This window comes from Hipposideros armiger, unplaced genomic scaffold (assembly GCF_001890085.2).
Source record: "Hipposideros armiger isolate ML-2016 unplaced genomic scaffold, ASM189008v1 scaffold_1884, whole genome shotgun sequence".
NCBI lineage: Eukaryota > Metazoa > Chordata > Mammalia > Chiroptera > Hipposideridae > Hipposideros > Hipposideros armiger.
Window position 1 is genome coordinate 40,863 of NW_017733234.1, and position 21,771 is coordinate 62,633.

Here is a 21,771-nt window from a genome sequence, read left to right on the forward strand (position 1 = left end):
TAGAAACCGTGAAAAAGATTTACATTTTCCCACATTACAGCACAATATTTCAATGGAATGTCTCTTGCCATAAATTAGATCTTGCTGCTTTTTATAACTGAAGCAACAGCTTATATTCATCAAGGTAAAGCAAAATGACTTATTAAATGATTGTTTAAAAATTTTAAATCCAGACATAAACATATGGCTTCATTATTAACATTCTATATAGTCCATTACTAAATTATTTCCATTATCAATTAGCACCCATTTATAAAGATGCACTTCTAATGTTTTAGTCAGTTGGAATACGGCAGAAAAATTAACAACAGTTCAGATATATGAAGCATATATGTATTTTTGCTATATATTAAACTGGGTGGTAACTATACCATATGTTGAGTTCTGGCTACACTTTATAGCCCATAAATTTGTTTTCAAAGAGTTTTACCAATAATCTAAAAAATTTGACTACTTAAAATCAAATAATTGCTACTTTTATGTTTGCACAAAAACTAATTTTAAAAAATCATCTAAAGTAAATATTTCAAATAAGTCCATTGGCAGATAAAAATAAAGCAAATTTTCCTAATGGATTGTTCATTCCTACAGTAGTTGATTTCAAACATGTACAAAATAAGTAAACTAAGACTGTGCTACAAGGAGAATAATCTTAGAGCAAATCATCTTAGAAATTAGTTTTTTAAGATCAGTCTTAAATATTCCAGAACATACTAGAATATGACCTAATTATTCTTTCAGTTAATTACAGAAAAAATACAACCACAGAATTATTCCCTACCTGGACTGAAGATTCTAACAACTACATAGTGTAGCTTTGGACTAAGGTATAGTTTAAGAAATAAGTAGGAAGTTTGAAGTGATGCTTGGTTTAAGTATAAATACATTTTAAATACTATCATGTCTGTGATTCAGAACGTCAAATTACAGCATGTATTGACAGCAGATGTCTATGGCAAGGAGGCAATATTTGGTCTGTTATAAAGGACTAGAAAGAAGAAAGAACAATTTTCTAGAGAGGAAAAAAGAATATTGAGAAATTATAACAGAAAAAAAAGCCTGATTCCCCCAAATAAAAGGGCCATTAATTGAAGAGAGCAATAATACTCTTTATTGACACTTAGAAGCATTATCCCTATTGTTAGGAATAATTCTTATATATTATAATCATTAAGCATATATGAATACATATATAAAAATACAGACACTGCATGGTGACTAAGTAATTTTGGAATAAGTCCACAGACTAAGTCACAGCATTCATAAATTATTTATATCTTAACTGCTCGTTTATACCTGAACAAGATTTCATTAACCATACTAGTAATTTTCAAATGATGTAATAAAAAGTCTCGTTGCAGTATTTTATTATTTTGCTGAATCACATTTGGGAAAAAGAAGCTAGCTGCTTCACCTATTTTAATACTAGTATATTCTGGATCATATTATACAAATACATATATAGAAACTTAAAAGATCATAAATTTCCCATGAGGAGACATTACTCAGTCTCTGTCATTGGTGTATATTTGCAAAACATTGCGAACATTACAAGTTTCAAGGTAGGGCACAAGAAAAAGTTATACTCTACTACAATGAGGCTGGTATGTACTTCTACACAAGGCCCCTTACTGATGTCAATCAACTGGAGGTAGGAGTTTATCAATGAATTGCTTGATATCCATCATTTCCTGTTTGAAATAAAGTGATTTAACAGTTACACAAATCAGAAATTAAATCCCAACTAAAATACCACTAACTAAATCAGTGGTGTGCATAGGTAAGGTGAAACCAGTTTTACTACTTACAATATAAGTTGTAACAGAGATATGAGGCTCCAGTAAAAATTTCAGAACATTTCCTGATTATTATTATTGTACATTCCACAATAGCTCCCATCTGTTATCTAGTCCCATGAAAATGGTCTGCATTTTGCTATTTGAACAAATAAAACATGGGGGTAAGGGGAATAAAGGGGATTTAGAAGTGACAATATCTATACCGAAGAAGTCTCAGGAAGTATATGATTACTGTCAACTATGTATCCATGGAAAAGCCTAGCATTTAATGTTCTCTAATGAGAATGAAATGCTAAATCCATAGCATAAAATATTTTGTGCACTTCATAAGGATTTACATATAACCAACCATTTGAAAGAGAGCATGTACCTAAGACAGGCCTGGAAAGATATGAATATACCAAATATTTATTATAGAAAAAAGTTTTGTAGAAGACTCCTGCATCTTGCTCAGTTTTCCCACTTCTCCCAAACGTATTTATTTCTTCCTATCATCTGTAGTATTTCAAGACTTAGCCTTACAGACCCACAAATTAGCAATGCAGAAACTTCAACCTTATAGTCACTCAGAAAAGAAAGCCACAGAACAAGTGATCTATTTCACAGCACTCTAAGTCCTGTAAGTTTCCTGTGACACCACATCCTACTGTTCTATCTCTTGTCACTTTCTGCTTCTAATCCTTCAGTCCAGTGTCTTTCAATGTGATCATACAAAAGAATCATCTATGGAGCTTTTATTTTAAAAACTCCATACAAAGATGCCTCACTTCAACCTCAGAATTGCTGAGTTTGGGCATCTGTCTGTACGTTTACTAAGCTCCTGGGTCCTTGTAAAGCAACGCCAACTTGGAAATCCACTGCTCTAGACCTTCAGTCCCTTCTGGATGCGCAGAATGCCAGCCCACCTCCCTTTCTGGCATTCAATACCTCATGACAGTTTCAACTATATTCTCAATAACAACCTAGAATCTCAGGCCCCCTTGTCTTTCTGCATAAATCATATTACTACCTGCTTTCTCTGCCCTTAAAGCAAAAGATTTAGCCAGGTTGAGCAGCTGCAAAACAATGTTAACTTGGACTGCCTCAATGTTTAGCCATCAATTTTTATTCTAGGCCTTTTCAAGCCTCAAATCTATCCAGACCTCCTTCATTCTTATTACTTTACTTTTCAAATTGAGAGGATCTAACGTGAGCTCTCAATGGCTCTCTTCTGTACCTCAACAATCCTTGTTTACATTCATCCATCCTCTTTTATCTTCATTAAAAAGTGCTTTTCTCCTCTTTTAAGGCAACCACTACCCATTGCAGAACTTAATTATGTTATATGATCCCTCTAAGGCAGTGGTTCTCAACCTGTGGGTCGCAATCCCTTTGGGGGTCGAACGACCCTTTCACAGGGGTCGCCGGGTACTCGTATGTGGGCGTATCTGCATATGTGTCTTCCGATGGTCTTAGGCGACCCCTGTGAAAGGTTGAGAACCGCTGCTCTGAGGCTTTCCCCTATCAATTATCTTCTCTTTTTCGCATCATCTCCCTCCCTCCTTCTCACTCATAGGGCTCTTTCTCCCATCCTATTAAGAAGAACCTTCCTACTCTTCTCCCCCTTTACCAAAACCTGTCTTTAAAGTCTTTTCAATTCTTTCATCTTGACTGCCAACATGCCATCCAGACTGAGGAAGACCCAGAAGTTTTGGTGCCATGTGAACCACGACCATGGCCACATTGGCAAGAACCCAGGAGGCTGAGGTTATGCTGGTGGCATGCATCACCACAGGATCAACTTTCACAAATACCCAGGTTACTTTGGGAAAGTTGGTATGAGGCATTACCACTTAAAGAGGAACCAGAGCTACTGCCCAACTGTCAACCTTGAGAAACTGTGGATTTTGGTCTGTGAGCAGACATGGGTAAATGCTGCCAGAAACAAGTCTGGAGCTACTCCTACCATTGACGTGGTGTGACTGGGCTACTTACTACAAAGTTCTGAGGAAGGGAAAGCTCCCAAAGCAGCCTGTCATCTTAAGGCCAAATTCTTCAGCAGAAGAGCTGAGAAGATTAAGGGTGTCGGAGGAGCCTGTGTCCTGGTAGCTTGATAAAAGTCTTTTCATTTCCCTGTCTATTACATACAATCCATTGCTGTGTCTTCCCAAATGCCAAGGTCACAGGTGGCTGACTGTTGGAGTTTCTTCCTGGCCTACCGTAATCATTCTCTCAACTATGGGATAGTTCCCTCCCACTAAAATTCTCTCCTCCGTAACTGTCATTCAACACCTAACTCCTTTTAATTCCCCCAAAGTTCTATCCCTTGGCTTTTTTTCTCATGATATTCTCCCATGCTAATTGTTCACTGATCAATAATATTGGTAATTATTCTAAGTCTCTATTACAGGCTTGAGCTTCAGACAAGTATTTCTAACATCCAATCCTGATATCATGGGGGCACATCAATCTATGTTCACAAAACTCCATATTTATTCCTTCCTGTTACCCTAAAAATGTTACTTATACCTACTTTATGAATGGCATCGTGTTAAGTCATCTGAGTTAGAAATCTAAGGCCTCTTTTGATGTTATACTTCCTTCTTTCCTATTCCATAGAATTAGTCACTAAAGCCTACTGGATTATGCTTCACTTGTTTCCAGAATGTAGATTAGATTACATCTTGCTTTGATAAAAAAATGTGAATTGCTTTCTGCTGCCTACAGAACAAGTCCATCCTCAGCACAACATAAAAGCTCTCTAAAGTCTAATCTCTCCTCTATCTCTGTTCTATGATACCTAGCTTTTCATAAGACCACGGCCCAACTAGACAGCTTTCTTTTCCTGTTCTACTGTCCTTTCTCTGCACACTTGGTATCCAAATCTTACCCAGTGTTCAAAATCTAGTTCTTTCATCATGATCTCAGTGCCTCCTAAGATAAAAATGTATCACCCTCTCCTCAGTTTTCCAAACAACATTTTAAAAATTTCTAATATAACACATATCACATTCTAGTTTCTATAGTTACTTGTATATATATATATCCTTCCCTATTAAAAATTTAATTTTAACAAATCTCTTTTAAATTAAAAAAAACATTTTTTTAAGAGAAATTTTATTAGGGAACAGTGTGTTTTCCAGGACCCATCAACTCCAAGTCAAGTAGTTGTTTCAATCTAGTTGTGGAGGGTGTTTTTTCAGGACCCATCAGCTCCCAGTCAAGTAGTTGTCTTCAATCTAGCTGTGGAGGGCACAGCTCCTTGGCCCATGTGGGAATCGAATCGGCAACCTTGGTGTTATGAGCCTGCACTCTAACCACCTGAGCTAACTGGCCACTCCTTAAAGTTTTCATACAATGCTTGCCATGTAACAGAAAATCAGTGAATGTTTGAATTAAATTGAATAAACTTTGATCTAAGTCCTGCTAACCTATCAGTGTGAATTCATTAATTCCTTTAAAGCCCTGAGAGTGAAGTGTTATCTTAAAAATATCACATGTAAAAAAGTTGCAAATTATGTCTCTATAACCATTGCTTCTTAACATTTACCTGTTGACTCGAACTGTGCATCATGCCTTCATAGGTTTTGAAGGTTACATTGGCTGGATTTACCAATGTTTTTAGCTTTTCCACAGTAAGAGAACCAAACATTAGGGGAACTAAAGGGTCACAATCTCCATGGCACTGAAGAATAGCAATATCTCTATTAACGCCACTGATAGGACCCTGCAAAAAGAAAAACCACAACAAAACTAGTATTATTCATTCAAATGTATAGAGCATTAAAAATGTAGATAGATATGCACATACAACATGTTATTAATTACATTATAGGTTATATTTGGCAACAGAAATAAAATTATTTCCATCCCTATGCTCTCCACATCTCTTTATTTAAACTTTTATAGAACATATGATTACCCTGTCATATATGCTTTCCCAGTGAATTGGTTCCTTGAAGCACATTGTATCTTAATTATTTCTTATATGTTCACATTGTCCTGAAATGAGAGGTATGTTTTAGCTGGACCATGTTTTTTCAGCTGTTATTTGATTTAAATAAGATGGTTAATAAACAGCACTTACTATGTGCAAGACACCAAAGAGTTACTATTATATATAGTAACAAGAAAAAACACTACATTTAAAGAATAATTTGAAAATAACATCTACAACTCCCATGTATATACTATATATTGCTTTACACAGTTGAGTGCTTAGAAATTATATTTTATATGGGATTCTTCTATTACACAATAAGCATACTGAAAGTCAAAATTATTTCTATTTGTAAAAAACACCTATAATTTTATAAATATCTTAAAAAGTATCAAATACTTCCAATATAAGATTTATGACAATAGGACTTATTTCTTTTTTAAATTAAATTTATTGGGGTGACAGTGCATTGTAAAATTACATAGATTTCAAGTGTACAATTCTATAATACATCATCAATATATCACCTTCTGTGCCCACCACCCAGAGAGTCAGTTCTCCATCCATTACCATATATTTGACCCTCTTTACCCTCTTCTATCATTCCCTCTCCTCCCCACACTCTGGTAATCACTAAACTGTTGTCTGTGTCTATGAGTTTTTGTTTCTTTGTCTTCCTCATTTGTTGCTTTCAGTTTTATACCTCACATATGAGTGAACTCATATGATTCTCAACTTCTTCTGTCTGACTCTTTTTGCTTAGCATAATAACCTCAAGTCAAGATCCATTCATGTTGTCACAAATGGCACTATTTCATCTTTTCTTATGGCAGAGTAGTATTCCATTATGTATATATGCCACATCTTTTTTTTTTTTTAAGATTTTTATCGGGGAATTGGGCAGGAGGGAACAGCATTGGGGAAGTGGGGAAGGGGATCAGACAAGAAGCTATCCTTTCGTTCTTCAGTCTAGTTGTGGAGGACTATACCACATCTTATTTATCCAATCATCTATCAAAGGACACTTTGGTTCTTTCCATGTCTTGGCCACTGTAAATAATGCTGCAATGAACACTGGAGTACAAATATCTTTACAGATAAATGTTTTCAGGTTTTTTGGGGGGAGATACCCAGGAAAGGAATTGCTAGGTCATATGGTAATTCTATTCTTTTTTTTTTTTTTTTTTTAGCTGAGCCATCCTGCTACCTGTTGGCAGCTCAGTGGCTGCTCAGCTCAGGCTGGACTCGAACCGCTGTTGCTCAGAGCTCAAACTCTTGAGCGAGCTCTTAACCAACTGAGCCACTCGGCCGGCCCTCTATTCTTCATTTTTTGAGGAATCTCCACACTGCTTTCCATGGCAGCTGCACCAATCTGCATTCCCACCAACAGTGTACTAGCGTTACTTTTTCTCCACAGCCTCTCCAACACTTGTTATTTATATAATAATAATTTGTCATGTTAATAATAGCCATTCTAACAGGTATGAGGTGATATCTCGTTGTGGTTTTAATTTGCATTTCCATAATAGCTAGTGAAGTTGAGCATTTTTTCATACATTTGTTGGCTGTTTGTATGTCTTCTTGGGAGAGTTTCTGTTCATGTCCTCTGCCCATTTTTTAATTGGACTGTTTGTCTTTTTGATGTTGAGTTGTATAGGTTCCTTATATATTTTAGATATTAGCCCCTTATCAAAGGTGTTCTTTGCAAATATCTTCTCATATTCGGTTGGTTGTCTCTTTGTTTTGTTGATGGTTTCTTTTGCTGTGAAGAAGCCTTTTAGTTTCATATAGGCCCATTCATTCATTTTAGCTTTTGCTTCCCTTGCCTTTGGGGTCAAATTCATAAAATCCTCTTTGAACCTAAGGTCCATAAGTTTAGCACCTATGTTTTCTTCTATGCAGTTTATTGTTCAGGTCTTATGTTTAGGGCTTTGATTCATTGAGTTAATTTTGGTACATGGTGACAATAAGCAGTCTAGTTTCATTCTTCGGCACGTGCCTTCCCAGTTCTCCCAGCACCGTTTATTGAAGAGGCTTTCTTTTCTCCATTTTACGCTTTTGGTTACTTTGTCAAAAACTATCTGTCCATATTTATGTGGGTTTATTTCTGCATTTTCAATTCTATTCTGTTAGTCTATGTGTCTGTTTTTCTGCCAATACCATGCTGTTTTGATTATTGTTGCCCTGTAGTACAAGCTGAAGTCAGGGAGTGTGATACGTCCAGCATTATTCTTTTTTCTTAGGATTGCTTTGGCTATTCGGGGTATTTTGTGGTTCCATACAAATCTGATAATTTTTTGTTCTATTTCTTTAAAAAATGCCATTGGGATTTTGATGGGGATTGCCTTAAATCTGTATGTTGCTTTGGGTAATGTGGCCATTTTAACTGTGTTGATGCTTCCAATCCATGAACATGGAATGTCTTTTCATTTCTTTGTGTCTTCTTCAATTCCTTTTAAAAATGTCTTATAATTTTCAGTGTATAGATCCTTCACAGCCTTTGTTAAGTTTATTCCTAGGTATTTTATTCTTTTTGTTGCAATTGCAAAAGAAATTGACTTTTTTATTTCTTCTTCTGAAATTTCATTGTTAGTATATACGAATGCCTTGGATTTTTGTACATTGATTTTGTAGCGGGCAACTTTACTGTATTTGTTTATTGTTTCTAATAGCTTTGTGGTGGAGTCTTTAGGGTTTTCTGTATAAAGAATCATGTCACCAGCAAAAAGTTACAATTGAACTTCTTCATTCTCAATTCGGATGCCTTTTATTTCTTTTTCTTGCCTGATTGCTCTGAGTAGGACTTCTAATACTATGTTGAATAACAGCAGTGCTGGGGGTAACCCTGTCTTGTTCCTGAATGTAGAGCGAAGGGCTTCAGTTTTTCACCATTAATTATAATTATTAGCTGAGGGTTGTCATATGGCCTTTATTATGTTACGGTATTTTCCTTCTACACCCATTTTATTAAGTGTTTTAATCATGGATGGATGTTGTATCTTCTCAAATGCTTTTTTTGCATCTATTGATATAATTATATGATTTTTATCTTTTATTTTGTTTATGTGATGTATCACATTGATCGATTTACATACGTTGAATGATGCTTGTGTCCCTGGAATGAACAGCATTGATCACGATGTATCTTTTTAATGCATCTTTGTATTCGATTTGTTAGAATTTTGTTTAGGATTTTTGCATCTGTATTCATCAGAGATATTGGTCTATAATTTTTGTGTGTTATCCTTACCATTTTTGTATCAGGGTAATGTTGGCCTCATAAAATGTGTTAGAAAGTGTTGCCTCTTCTTCAATTTTTTGGAAGAGTTTGAGGAGGACAGGACTTAGACCCTCTTTGAATATTTGGTAGAATTCACTGGTCCTGGACTTTTTCTTTTCGGAAGGTTCTGGATGACTGATTCAACTTCCTTACCATTGATCGTTTTCTTTAGATTTTCCAGTTCTTCGTGATTCATTCTAGGAAGGCTATATGTTTCTAAGAACTTGTCCATTTCCTCCAGGTTATTTAATTTGGTAACATATAGTCCTTCATAGTGTTAGGTAGAAGGTAGAAAAAGGAGGAGGAGGTGGGGTGGGAGGGGGTCCACAGTGACTACAGAAAAAGCTCATTAATAGTTTTGATTAACTGCCTCCCATCATGTATCTGTGTTTACAACAACAGATAACAACTGGTGGTCTGAAGCAAGATAAAGATCTGAATCAACAGACCTCCACCATCTCAGGAGGTCACGCCCTCCCATGGAAGAACACTACACCACCTTTTCCCACCAAATCAACACGTAACTCCCTCACCCCACCCAGCAAACTCTTAAGTTCTTGGGATAAGGGGCAGATCTCTCTCTCTCTCTCTTGCTCTCTTGCCCCCGGTATCCCCATCTCTTTCTCTCCACCCCCAACCTTGCCTATGCCTCTCTTTCCCACTCTGTAGGTGTCTCTCTCTCCCACCTCGGCTAGACCCTTTCTCTTCCTTGACGACGTATCACTAATAAACCCTGCTTGCATACTAATCAGCTTGCTGACCTTTGATTTTTCACTGTGTTGGCAAGAACAATCAAGATTGCAGTAACAATATTATTCTTGTGTGATCCTTTGTATTTCTGTAGTAACTGTGGTAACTTCTGTTTCATTTCTGATTTTGTGTGTTTTCTCTTTGTATCTTAGTGGGTCTAGCTAAGGGTTTGTCAATGTTATTAATCTTTTTCAATAAAGAACTCTTTATTACATTAATTTTTTCTATTATCTTTTTGTTCTCTATTTCATTTAGTTCTGCTCTGATTTTTATTATTTCCTTTCTGCTGACTTTGGGTTTCATTTGTTCTTCTTTTTCTAGTTCTTTTAAGGTGTAATGTTAGGCTGTTTATCTGGGATTTTTCTTGTTTCATGAGATAGGCCTGTAATGATATAAATTTTCCTCTTATTACTGCTTTTGCTGCATCCCAATAATTTTGATAGGATGTATTTTCATCCTCATTTGTTTCTATGTATCTTTTGATCTCTACTCTTATTTCTTCCCTGACCCAGTCATTCTTTAAAAGCATGTTGTTTAATCTCCATATATTTGTGGCTTATCCTACTTTCTTTTTGCAGTTGATATCCAATTTCAAAACCTTGTGATCAGAGAATATATTGGTATAATTTCAATCTTCTTAAATTTGCTGAGGCTAGTTTTATGTCCCAACATATGGTCCAAACAATTACAGTAGGGGACCTAAATAACATAAAAATGTTACTTGTACACTAGAAAAGAATGTATAGTCTGGTGTTCTAGGGTGAAGTACTCTATCAATGTCAATTATGTCCATTTGGTCTAATGTGTCATTTAGGGCTGATATTTCCTTGTTTATTTTCTGTTTGGATGATCTATCCCTAGCTATCAATGATGTATTTAGGTCCCCTACTGTTATTGTTTGGAACAATTTCTCCCTTTAGTTCTGTTAGTAGTTGCTTTGTATATTTTGGTGCTCCCTGATTGGCGGCATATGAGTATATATGGATAAGTGTTACTTTTTTTTGTTGTATTGTCCCCTTTATCATTATGAAATGTCTATCTTTGTCTCTTGTTACCCTTTTTATCCTGAAGTATGTTTCATCTGGTATCAGTATGGCTACACCCACTTTTCTCTGGACATTATTTGCTTAGAGTATCAATTTCCACGCTTTCACTTTGAGTCTGCATTTGTCCTTACAGCTGAGATGCATCTCTTGAAGGCAGCATATGGTTGGGTTTTGTTTTTTTATCCAGTTTGCTACTGTGCCTTTTCTTGGTGAGTTCAGTCTACTTACATGTACGGTGATTACTGATCTATGAAGATTTCCTATAACCATTTTGTCTTTTGTTTTCTAGTATCTTGCTGTCTCCACTGTTTCTTTGCCTTTTTGTTGCTGTTATTTTAATGTGGTGAATATTCTATGATTTTTTTCCCTCTGTTTCTTTTTTTTTATGTTATATATCTCAGTTCTGGATTCCTTTTGAGTGGTTACCATTGTTTATGTAAAAAGAAAGTTATGTAAAAGAAAGTTTCGTATATACAGTAGTCCTTTTTCTGGAGCATGATTCTTATCTACTTTACTCTCTCCCCTTTTATGTCTTTGTTATCACGAATTATCTCTACTTATGCTGTGAGTTGATTTCTGAGTTGCGGTAGCAAATTGTCTTTTTCCTTTTTTTTTAATGTTTTTATTTTCTTTACCTTTTATGTTATGTGTAAGTGTATAGTTCCCTATTTTGTTTAGGGGTTGCCATTTCCTCCTTCTGTCTGTCTGGTCATAATGTTGCTCATGGTTTTGTATTCTTTTGGATTTTTGTGTCAGGTTGAATAGCTTCCTTCAGTGTTTCCTGCAATGCAGGTTGTGTGTTAGAAAATTCCCTCAGCTTCTGTATGTGTGGAAAGGTCTTTATTTCTCCTTCATATCTAACAGATATCTTTGCTGGATATATTATTCTTGGCTCATAATTTCTCTCTTTCAACAGTTTGAATATTTTATTCCACTCCTTCCTGGCTTGTAGAGTTTCTGCTGAAAAGTCTCATGATAGTCAAATGGGCTTTCTTTTATACAGGTTGCTGCTTTCCCCCCCCCTGGCTGCCTTAAGGATTCGTTCTTTGTCATTAATTTTTGACAGCTTCAATACAATGCCCCTTGAAGAAGACCTGTTGGGATTGAGGTAATTAGGTGTACTGTTTGTTTCTTGGATTCGAGGATTCAGTTCTTTCAACAGGTTTGGGAAGTTCTTGTAGACTATTTGTTTGAATATACTCTCTGTTCCCTTCTCTTTCTGGTATACCCATTATTCTTATGTTGCTCTTTCTAATGCAGTCAGAAAGTTTTTATACAGTTGTTTCATTTCTTTTAACTCTCAAGTCTCTCTTGTCTTCCATCTGTGTCATTTCCAGATTTCTATCTTCAATATCACAAATTCTTTCCTCCACCTGATGAGCTCTATTACCTAAGCTGGCTATTTTATTCTTCGTTTCTTTTACTGAGTTCTTCATCTCCAGAATTTCTATTTGGTTCTTTTTTAAAGTCTCAATCTCTTTGGTAAAATATTCATTTTGTTTAATTGTTTCTGCGTTCATTAAACTTCCTGTATTTTCTTGCATCGCGTTGAGTATTTTCAGAACTGCAATCTTGATTTCTCTGTCATTTAAGTCACATATTTCCATGTTTTAAAATTCATTTTCTGGAGAGTTTTCATTTCCTTTGTGAGATGCCTTGTATACCTTGGTTATTCATGGCAATTAATGAATTATTATTTCTCTTCCTAGGCATCTACAGGAATGGGTTCTGCAGCAAGTTGATATGAAGAGGTCTTTCTTTTTCTTTCCAGTAGGTCTTGCTGGAATGTTTTATTTTCTCTCCTAATAAATATTTTCACCGCCTTTTAATTTATCTCATGCTGTAGCATTTTATTTTCTCTTGCATTGATCTGGCTTCTCACACAATGGAAGATGGGCTTCTCCTCTGTGAGCAGGTTACCTGGGTGTCACGGCAATGCCTCTGTGGGAGGATATGGAGGGCGATAGAGATCTGAGCTTCTGAAATCCCAATGCGGCATGCCCCTGCAGACCAATGCAGAGACTGTGTGTCTCAGTGGTTTTGGTTGCCCAGCAGGGATCCACCCAGTAAGGGAGGGGTGAAGTGGGCTGTGAGAGGCAGCTGGTGCGTTTGTGCCTGAGCAATGGTGACTACTGGTCCACAGCTGTCTCGCCTCTACAGCTCTTTCCCTATAGCCAGAATGTGCATTTGTGGTGGCGAGACCACAGCTCCAGTTCTCAGGGTTGTAGTTATTCTGTTCTTTAATGTGCCACTGCTACCGTTTCTTCAAGAGTCTGCTTCTAACACTGGAAGGTTGGGGGTGGGGTGATCTCTGGGGAGGTGGGGGGAAATTGGCAGGCTTTGTGTCTTTGTTTTCTGTTTTCTGCCTGGCAATGAGGGTTTAAATCATCCTTCTGTATTCAGTCTTTATTCTGAGGTCTCTGCCCCAAATGCTGGGTTCAGCCATATTATATGCTGATAACTCAGGCAGGACTCTGGACCACAGGGAGTGCACCTGCAGCCTGGATTCTTCCCTCTCCTGAGACTGCAGTGAGCTCTGGACTGTGGCTGTGGCCTGCAGCCCACACTTCTCCCTTCCCTCCTCCCCTGCTCACCCAATTTGCCCACCTTCAGATGATTCAATGCACGGATATCTCAGCCATGCTTGTGTACATAAATTATCTTAAAATGTATCAAGTACTTCAAATATAAGGTTTGATAATAGGACTTATTTATGCAATCCACAATGAAGACAATGTAGTGTACCCATAAGGCCTAGTAATATGTCTCAAAAGTCTAAGAAAATTGTTTTAGAAAAAGGATGACTGATGTAAAATATGGGCCTTGGGTGACAAAGATGTGTCAGTGTAGGTTCATCGATTGTAAGAATGTGCCACTGGGCTGCAGGATGTCAACAGTGGAAGGAGGGCTGTACATGTATGGAGACAGTGGGCATATGGGAACTTTCTGTACTTTTTGCTCAATTTTGCTGGAAACCTAAAGCTGTTCTAAAAATAAAGTTTCTTTTTAAAAAATTACTCTTTCCCCAACATTGTCTGCTACCTCCTATCTCAGTAATTTAATGTTGTTTAATTAATCAGGCTACCTGTGGAAACGAAGTCCGCAGTGGAAGCCAGCAACTGAGAGCCGTGACACCTGCCAGTTTCTGCTGTGTGGTAAGAGCAGTATATAAAGATAAAGCTCCTCCCTGGAAAGACAAGCAGGGAAAGTCAATGGAACACATCCTCTGCTAACAGCAACTTAAGAGATTTCTTGTTATTAACAATGTCCATAAAAAGAGGAAACTGGATGGCTGATGTCAAATCAAATCAGGCAAACAATATCCACCCCATAGTGTCCTAAACCACATGGTTCTCTACACTGACCACTGTGAAAACATTGTGACTACCCAGTCAGTCAAGACATAGTTAACAGTAGAGTTAACTGCTGCACTCACGACTGCCTTAGGAACATTCTGAATTTATAGTTATAATTTTCTCTGAAAAGTGTTAGGTATACAATCAAATCTCCCCTTAAATTGGTATTATTTTCCAAAACAGGAATTCAAGATAATGACTATGTAGCAGACACCTTTAAAGTATCTGCCTACCCAGCTCACAACACCCTGAATTCTGGGAACTGCATTCCCATCAGTCATCTAGATGCCACATCACTCTGACCTTGCCCATGGATCACTGGGCCACATGAAGACATGAGATCCCATCTCATTCAAGATAGTCATGTTCTTTCTTCCCAGGATTTTGATATTGGGATTCAGTGACTGTCTGTCTCTTTGCGCAGCTGGAACATGTAAACTCAAGAACTAGAAATGCTTGTATATATAAGCTATACAAGCTGAGATAGCCAACGGCAGCAAGCAAAACAGATGAGCAGAGAAGCAGAGATGAAAATGGAGAGAAGGTCCTGATGGCTTTCCAAGTCCTAGCTATTTCTGGAGGCCTTGCTTTAACCTTGTCCTTGGTTTCCTTAATATGATCCCAGAGACTCATAACTTTTTCTTGCTTAAGGTATTAGGAGTTGGTTTCTGTAAACTGTGATCAACAAATATCAAATACACAGACTCCTATGTTCACTTCCTATTTGAATACAGCGTTCATTTTTCTACCTATACTTACATCACAATGTGTAATACTATTATCTGTGAATTTCAAATACGAAATCAATAACATATCTTTTTACTGTGTTGTATAAACCTACCTTTCTACTGAATTATAACTTTTAAATAATTCCCTAATTCTGACATTGCCCTAAGGCAGGTTGTCTGACACTAAATTAATGATTTAGAAGATTTACAGATTTGAAGCTATAGCAGTTTGGGGATGGGTGACATGACAAACAGGTGATAAGCTGAAATAAAGACATAATATCAACATGAGGTAACTGTGCATATATAAAAAGCATAGAAGGTAGAAGAAAAGTACAGAAAGAGAAAATACCAAAATAAACACCACATATCTGTATCTAAAACCTACTTTACATGATAAAAAGAGGGAATAGGATAGAGCGACATCAGCATAGGTCATTCCTGACTTCGCTTCCCATCACAAGAACAACTAACAACTATTCAAGAATCAGACAACCTCTGAGAGAATCCTAGAATACAAGAGTGAGGCTGAGGCACCACAGAGCCACGCAGGCTGCACTAGAAGGGTAAGAGAAGCAACACACGTTGACTGCATTGCCCCTCCCCCAGGCTAGCACAGCACCACACAGACAGGTCTCCCCTGAGCCTCCAGTGGGACCAGTGCCCCCCAGCATGTGGTTTGCTTTGTGGGAGGCCCTACTCTGATCTCGCCCCACATGGATTGCAGGGGAATCTGAAGGTCTCAACCAGTGGGAATCTGTTACAAAAAGTGGGAAGAAATTCTCTTGTCTTCTACCTTACTGTTCCTATTAGTAGTCTCCTCATAGATAGGGGCTTATACCTGTATTTAAATTAGAGTTTTGTTTAAAGGGATACATAGTGTTAACATTCCAGGTTCCAATCAATGTACTTAATAAACTCATTTTCAAGATGTAATCTATAAGGTAAAGCCTGTTGCTAAAGAGAGAAAACTAGAAAAGCAAAAGAGTATAAAGTATTCTCTTAATAATTATTTCTAGTCCATTTGGACTTAATGCAGCATTAAAGGTATGTAATATATCAGATTCTATAACATCTTCTAAAAAAAGGACTCCTCCATATAAAAGGATTGAAACCACAGACTTCTAGATAAATATACTGATGGTACTGACATCCACCCAAACTTTATCTTACCTGAGAAAATCCTCCCAAAATAATTCTGTTTGAAGGAATGCCATTCTTCACCTCTTGCTCTATCAAAGCTTTTACTAAAAAACAGGAACGTTAAATCACCAATACTTTCAAAGTTAAAGCCATTGATACAATTTAAATAGAAAAGCATTAATGACAGAGAAGCATAAAGTATATTAAAAAGGTCAAAACAAGAGAAAAACTTGAAGCACTCTATTAAAATACAAAATTAGAATGTATTTTCATTATAAAACTCAGATTTTGCAGGTGCTACTTAAACTGTTCAATTGTTTCTTGTTATATAATTTATAAACAATAGTCCTTTCATCAATGTATGGATATTATTTTATCTATGGTCAATTCTGCTCATATACATTTTATATTTCTCTCTCTTCAATGAACCATAGGCATTTGTCACTAAAAGTTGTGATTTTTAAATTGTATGTGGTTAAAGCAGATTACATGGTTTGCAATTTACCATTATTTCAACAGTTCATTGTATTTTTTTTTTAAACACAGTATTAAATTTTCCTATAGCCAGTATTATGGGAACAAATCAAATGAGTTCTTTTTCTGCAAAACACTTTGGCACACATCATTAAACATTAATATTTGATAACTCCTAAACTTTCCTCTTTTTTTATAGCCTCTGAGTTTTTGGAATAACTGCACTTTTTACAAATTTATCTTCTTTCATTTTTAACATATACGCAAGAGTTTCATTTTTTAAGATTAAAATTTCCAACTTTTTATTTCCTTTTTATCAAAAACCAAAAATCTGCTTTTATTATTAGAACACTGAAAAAAAAAAACCCAAATGCCCAAATTAAAAATTGTTTTGTTTTTATATAAAGTTTAGTTCTAAGTTAGCATTAATATGAAAAGGTAGGGGTACCCTGATTAGGGCATAGGAGAAAGGGTTTAGAACAGTAGAGAGGGCTTAATAAATAAAAGAACTGTTGAGAAATATAAGGGATTTATTTAGGGGAAGACTGCACAACCTCAGTCGGAAAGGAGATGTAGAACTGGCAGAAACAGCCCAGCTCTGTGGAGGGAAGGCTGTGGTGGGGGCATTATGAATGTTAGCTGCTAGCCAGCCCGGGAGCTGTTAGGACTATTTTCCCTCAGTTTCACAAACCTTTACTCCCCATGGTTACATCAACAGCTGAGATAAAGTTAACAAACTACAATGACAGCAGTCAGTTGTGGAGTAGTAGGATCTAATTTCAGTAACCTTCTGCATAAGGGCAAGGGCACTACCATGCTCCCTGGACCTAACCTGAGCACTCACTTCTTTATTCAGTAACAGTTTCTCAGCCCTCAAACAGAGACTTCTTTCTTTCACAGCTGAGTCTGAACCTAATTCTCTCTGATAATACATCACCTCGGAGAGGAAAGAAATGGCAAGTATGTCATAGGCCAACTCTATCATTGGGACAGAACTTTTTATTCTGGAACTCACCAGGCCTACCTACACAAAGCCCAGTTCGTATCTTCCACAGTGTCTAACAACTCATTCCCATACCCAATATGTATTTTTGTCACCTTTTTTTTTTTTTTTTTGACAAAATCCTAGCTCTAGGATTCTGGCTTTGATCTACTTTTTGATGATCTTAACAGTCAGTGTTTTTGGTTTGACATTCCTAAATATCCAATGTGGTTTTTTTTAAAGATTTTTTTTAATTGGGGAATTGGAGGGATGGGAACAGTGCTGGGGAATTGGGGGAAGGGGAACAGACAAGTTGCTGTCGTTTTGTTCTTCAATCTAGTTGTGGAGGACGTTGCTTCACTGGCCCAAGTTGGCACCATCATTGCGCTCTTCCCTGGCGAGGCAGATCAGTCGCCGGCTTCTAGACGGCCGCTCACTGCGGCTGCTGGCCATTCACGCTGGCTGCTTGCTACATACGGTAGCCCATGGCAACCCACTGCAGCAGGGGCTGCAGCCTACGCCGTCGCTGGCGACTCATGGCAGCCCAGCTCCAGGTTGAGCTGTTGGTCATCATCTTAGCTGTGGAGGGCAGTGTCACTGGCCCTCATATGTGGGATCCGAACCGGGGCCCTCTGGTGTCCCAAGCCAGTTCTTAACCATCGCGCCACTCGGCCGGCCCCTCCAATGTGTTTTGAATGCATCTCCTTCCCTGTTTTAAAAAGTTATTAAAAGTCCTAAAAAAAGATTTTAAAAAATATTTCTTAAAAGGATCCTACTGGTTTGGGGGTTTTAAGCTAAAATAATGTGCAATGACTCCCTGGGTACACATTACCTCACTTCTGCAATTATCAATTCAGAGCCCGGCTAGTTTCATCAGTGACTGCTGTATCACCACCTAGAGCATTCTGCAGTCAATCCCAGTCATCACATTGTCTATTTGTAAATATTTCACTACATATATGTAAAAGGATGCTTCTTTACATTTTCTTAACCCAGATTTCTCCCAATAAGTCCGTGTTCTGTATGCTTTCACCTAAAAAGTAAATGGAATTATCCTGTTCATAAGGGAACATGGAATACTAACCAGAGACTAGACTTTGGAAATATTGTAAAGTAGAGCTAATACTCAAGTCACAGGAGTGTTCAATGAGATGATTTATAAGAATTACCTAGTTTAATAGCTAAGTGTTCAGTCAGTGGCATCTATTATTAATACCATGCTAAAATTAATAATATAATTTTCATTATATATTACAAAACTTTTCTGTATTTACCATTTTCTGCTGCCTGTTTAATTCCATGTTCATCTTCCTGTGAATCTGGTGAAAGCCCAATAATATCAAACCTGGAAAATAAGGCAAAACCTTAAAAAAATTCATTTGATTCTAAGAATATCTACTCTTGGTAAGTATGTTTTACTAAATTCGTAGTAGTTGGGACAACAAATGCTGACCAAATGTATTCTCTACAACATGAAACTCAAAATGTCTACAGAGTCCAAATAATTAACTTAAACATGTGAATCTGACATTCTATAAATGCCTTTCTTCCCAACTAGACAGATTCTAATGTTAAAAAGTCACAATGACACATAATTTTAGGGTAAGAATATTTAAGAAATTATCTAGTCCAATCTTGCACCCAAGCAGGAATCTCAACCCACACTCCTAAGTTTGTAATAAATTCCAGCCACTCATTTCCCTTTCTAATGCATAAGTGAATACAATGGAATAGAGCTACTAATCTCTATTCATGTTCTAAAAAACTTTTTCATCAGGTATTACAGATGTCTCAAACCAGAGACGAAGGGAAGCCTTCCTTTGGCCCTTTCTACTTTTTTAAAATTTTTTTAAAAAATTAAAGTTTATTGGGGTGACAATTGTTAGCAAAGTTACATAGGTTTCAGGTGTACAATTCTGTAACACATCATCTATATATCACATTGTGCATTCACCACCCAGAGTCAGTTCTCCTTCCATCACCATATATTTGATCCCCTTTTATCTTTATCTACCACTTCTCTCCCCCTCTGACCCTCTGGTAACCACTAAACTATTGTCTGTGTCTATGAGTTTTTGTTTCTTCATTTATTTTTCTTGTCCCTTTGTTATTTTCAGGTTTATATACCATGCATCAGTGAAATCATATGGTTCTCGACTTTTTCTGTCTGACTCATTTCATTTAACATGATAATCTCTAGATTACATCACAGATTACGCCTTTCTACTTCTTAATCAGGTTATACGCTATCATTATGGTCTCTAGCAACATTAGGTAGAAATTCTGGATGGCAATTTTGCTAGAGAGGAAAAAGATTAAACAACTAAAGGCCAAGATAGGCAGAAACATGTAACAGTTGCCAAGGACTCTAAAGTAGGTAAAAAAAAAAAAAGTGCAGGGGTGGTTTAGTGATGGGTGGGAAGAAGTAGAGAAGACAGACAAGACAGTAGACTGGAAGTCCTAAAGAGGTCTAAGAAACAAATAGTGTGGAAACGGAAGCAAACTCAAAGGATGAACAATTATGCTTGATATCAGCTTTGAATTAAGTGTCTTCAAAGATGGGACAGTTGCAGATGACAATGCCCAATGACTGTTAACTAAAGGTGAGAGAAGAAAATGTCACTGGGGAAGAGAAGGGCCAAGGAAGTAACAAGCCAGTCAAGGTTGTGAATGGGCCATTTACATAGGATCCTGTAGTCACCCAAAAGATAAAATGGTGGCAGAAAACAGAGTGAAAAGGAAAAAAATCAGATATCAAAGTTATCATTTTTGAAAAGATCTGATTGCAGGCTTCTCAGAAAGCAGCAGGAAAAAACTCACAGTTGGGAAGTGGCTCAGAGGAACAAAGACCTGACTCTGCTTCCTGACTATAAGCATAGAGGGAATGTGAAAATATCTTGAAAGGGCTCAAGATGAAATGGTTTTCTTAAAAATTCACCAGCTCTCCAGAAAGGAAAAAGTTGGAAGGGTAAAGATGCCATGGCTTAACCAGAGTGATTCACACATAGGATCATTCAAATGTTTGGTTACCGAAATCAACAAAGGTTTATCAAGCAGTAGGAGGTATTTTCTGCAGTATTTCTATTCACCTACTCTCCTGTTTCTCTACCTGTTTACTCCGTAAATTCACCCCTGAATCTAAAATATAAAAACTTAAATAAAGGTTAAATTTAAAGTGACTAATTTAACTTTGCAACTTAAAATAGCTAATTAAAAACTGCTATATGAAAAAGCACTTCTGCTTTTAAAAGCTAAGTATAAATACAAAGTTCTTATTGAATAAGTAAATTCTTACTTACCAAGAAGGCATAGCCATATTCATATTTAATGTTACTGGCATAACTGGTCTACGTGGGAAAGAAAAAAACAGCAAAATAAGAATATAACAAAGCATAAAACCTTATAAATTTCATCAAAGATAGGTAATTACTTAAGGCTTACACAAAACTGTATTCTACAATTTTAACATGAGTTGTTTCACTGCGTCCACACCTGTACAATTCTGTCCCCCGTACCCTCCAAATGTGTTCTGAAGACAGAGCAGCAGCTGGGAAGAGCTAAGTTTGGCAAATAAAAAAACATTTTCCTTTCTCTTCACCCTTACTTAATACTTTCAAACCAGACATGACAAGGAAAACCAGTAATCAAGACAGTGGAAATGTATAAAATATGAGAATCTTGGCTAAAGGGCTAAGGATATGAGCAATTTATTGCACAGGTACTGTAACATCAATTCTTCCCACAAACTCAGATTACATTTTTGTTTATTTTCTAGTTCTTAGCTATATACATGCTTATTTAAGAGACCTCTTATAAGTTTTGCCTAAGTATCCATTACACCCAATTCAAGTCTGTGATGAAAAATTTGCTGGACCACCTGAATGTAGCTAGGTAGGTACAAAAGGAAGGAAAAGTAAATACACTGTAACCACATCTCCCCACTATTCTCCTAACTCAATGAAACAAGTCTACCTTAGAGGTTACAAAATCTCCTCGAGAACATAAATTCCCTGAGGTTGGGAAATAGCCTTAGACCAAATTCAATTCTGGGGCCAGTAAAAATTGAGCAGAAATCCCAGAATGATAAGGCCTCTGTTTTCCTCTTTGCATTCCCTCTTTCACATTTATCACTCTACTGCTACCACCACTTCCAAGGATGCATTACTAACCTACTAGTCCCCACCTACCATTTGCCTTCTCCGTGGCTACTGCTTCTCAGCAACCTTTTGACTTAAAACTTGCCTGACTTATTGATTTTCTGAGTTTGCTCAAAACCTACTAGTTTGTTTTTTTT

At 36.9% G+C, this 21,771-nt stretch overlaps 1 protein-coding gene and 1 pseudogene across 2 annotated transcripts in view; one reads left to right on the forward strand and one right to left on the reverse strand.

Annotated features, from left to right (window-relative positions):
- Positions 1–1,015: 1,015 nt before the first annotated feature.
- LYPLA1 (lysophospholipase 1) overlaps positions 1,016–21,771 on the reverse strand; it is a 30,998-nt gene continuing 10,242 nt past the window's right edge. The window contains exons 4-10 of one of the 2 annotated variants that reach the window (XR_002122975.1): positions 20,777–20,824; positions 18,752–18,822; positions 16,052–16,125; positions 13,880–13,981; positions 5,329–5,505; positions 1,809–1,935; positions 1,089–1,691 (exon numbers count right to left, since the gene is read on the reverse strand). Coding sequence is in view for 1 of the 2 variants with exons in the window: in XM_019634758.1 (XP_019490303.1) it covers positions 1,638–1,691; positions 5,329–5,505; positions 13,880–13,981; positions 16,052–16,125; positions 18,752–18,822; positions 20,777–20,824 (526 nt within the window). In the remaining variant the exon portion in view is untranslated. Of the gene's footprint in view, positions 1,692–1,808; positions 1,936–5,328; positions 5,506–13,879; positions 13,982–16,051; positions 16,126–18,751; positions 18,823–20,776; positions 20,825–21,771 lie in introns of both variants that reach the window. The other variant, XM_019634758.1, reaches the window with a different exon arrangement.
- On the forward strand, positions 3,216–4,829 carry LOC109378340 (60S ribosomal protein L27a pseudogene; annotated as a pseudogene).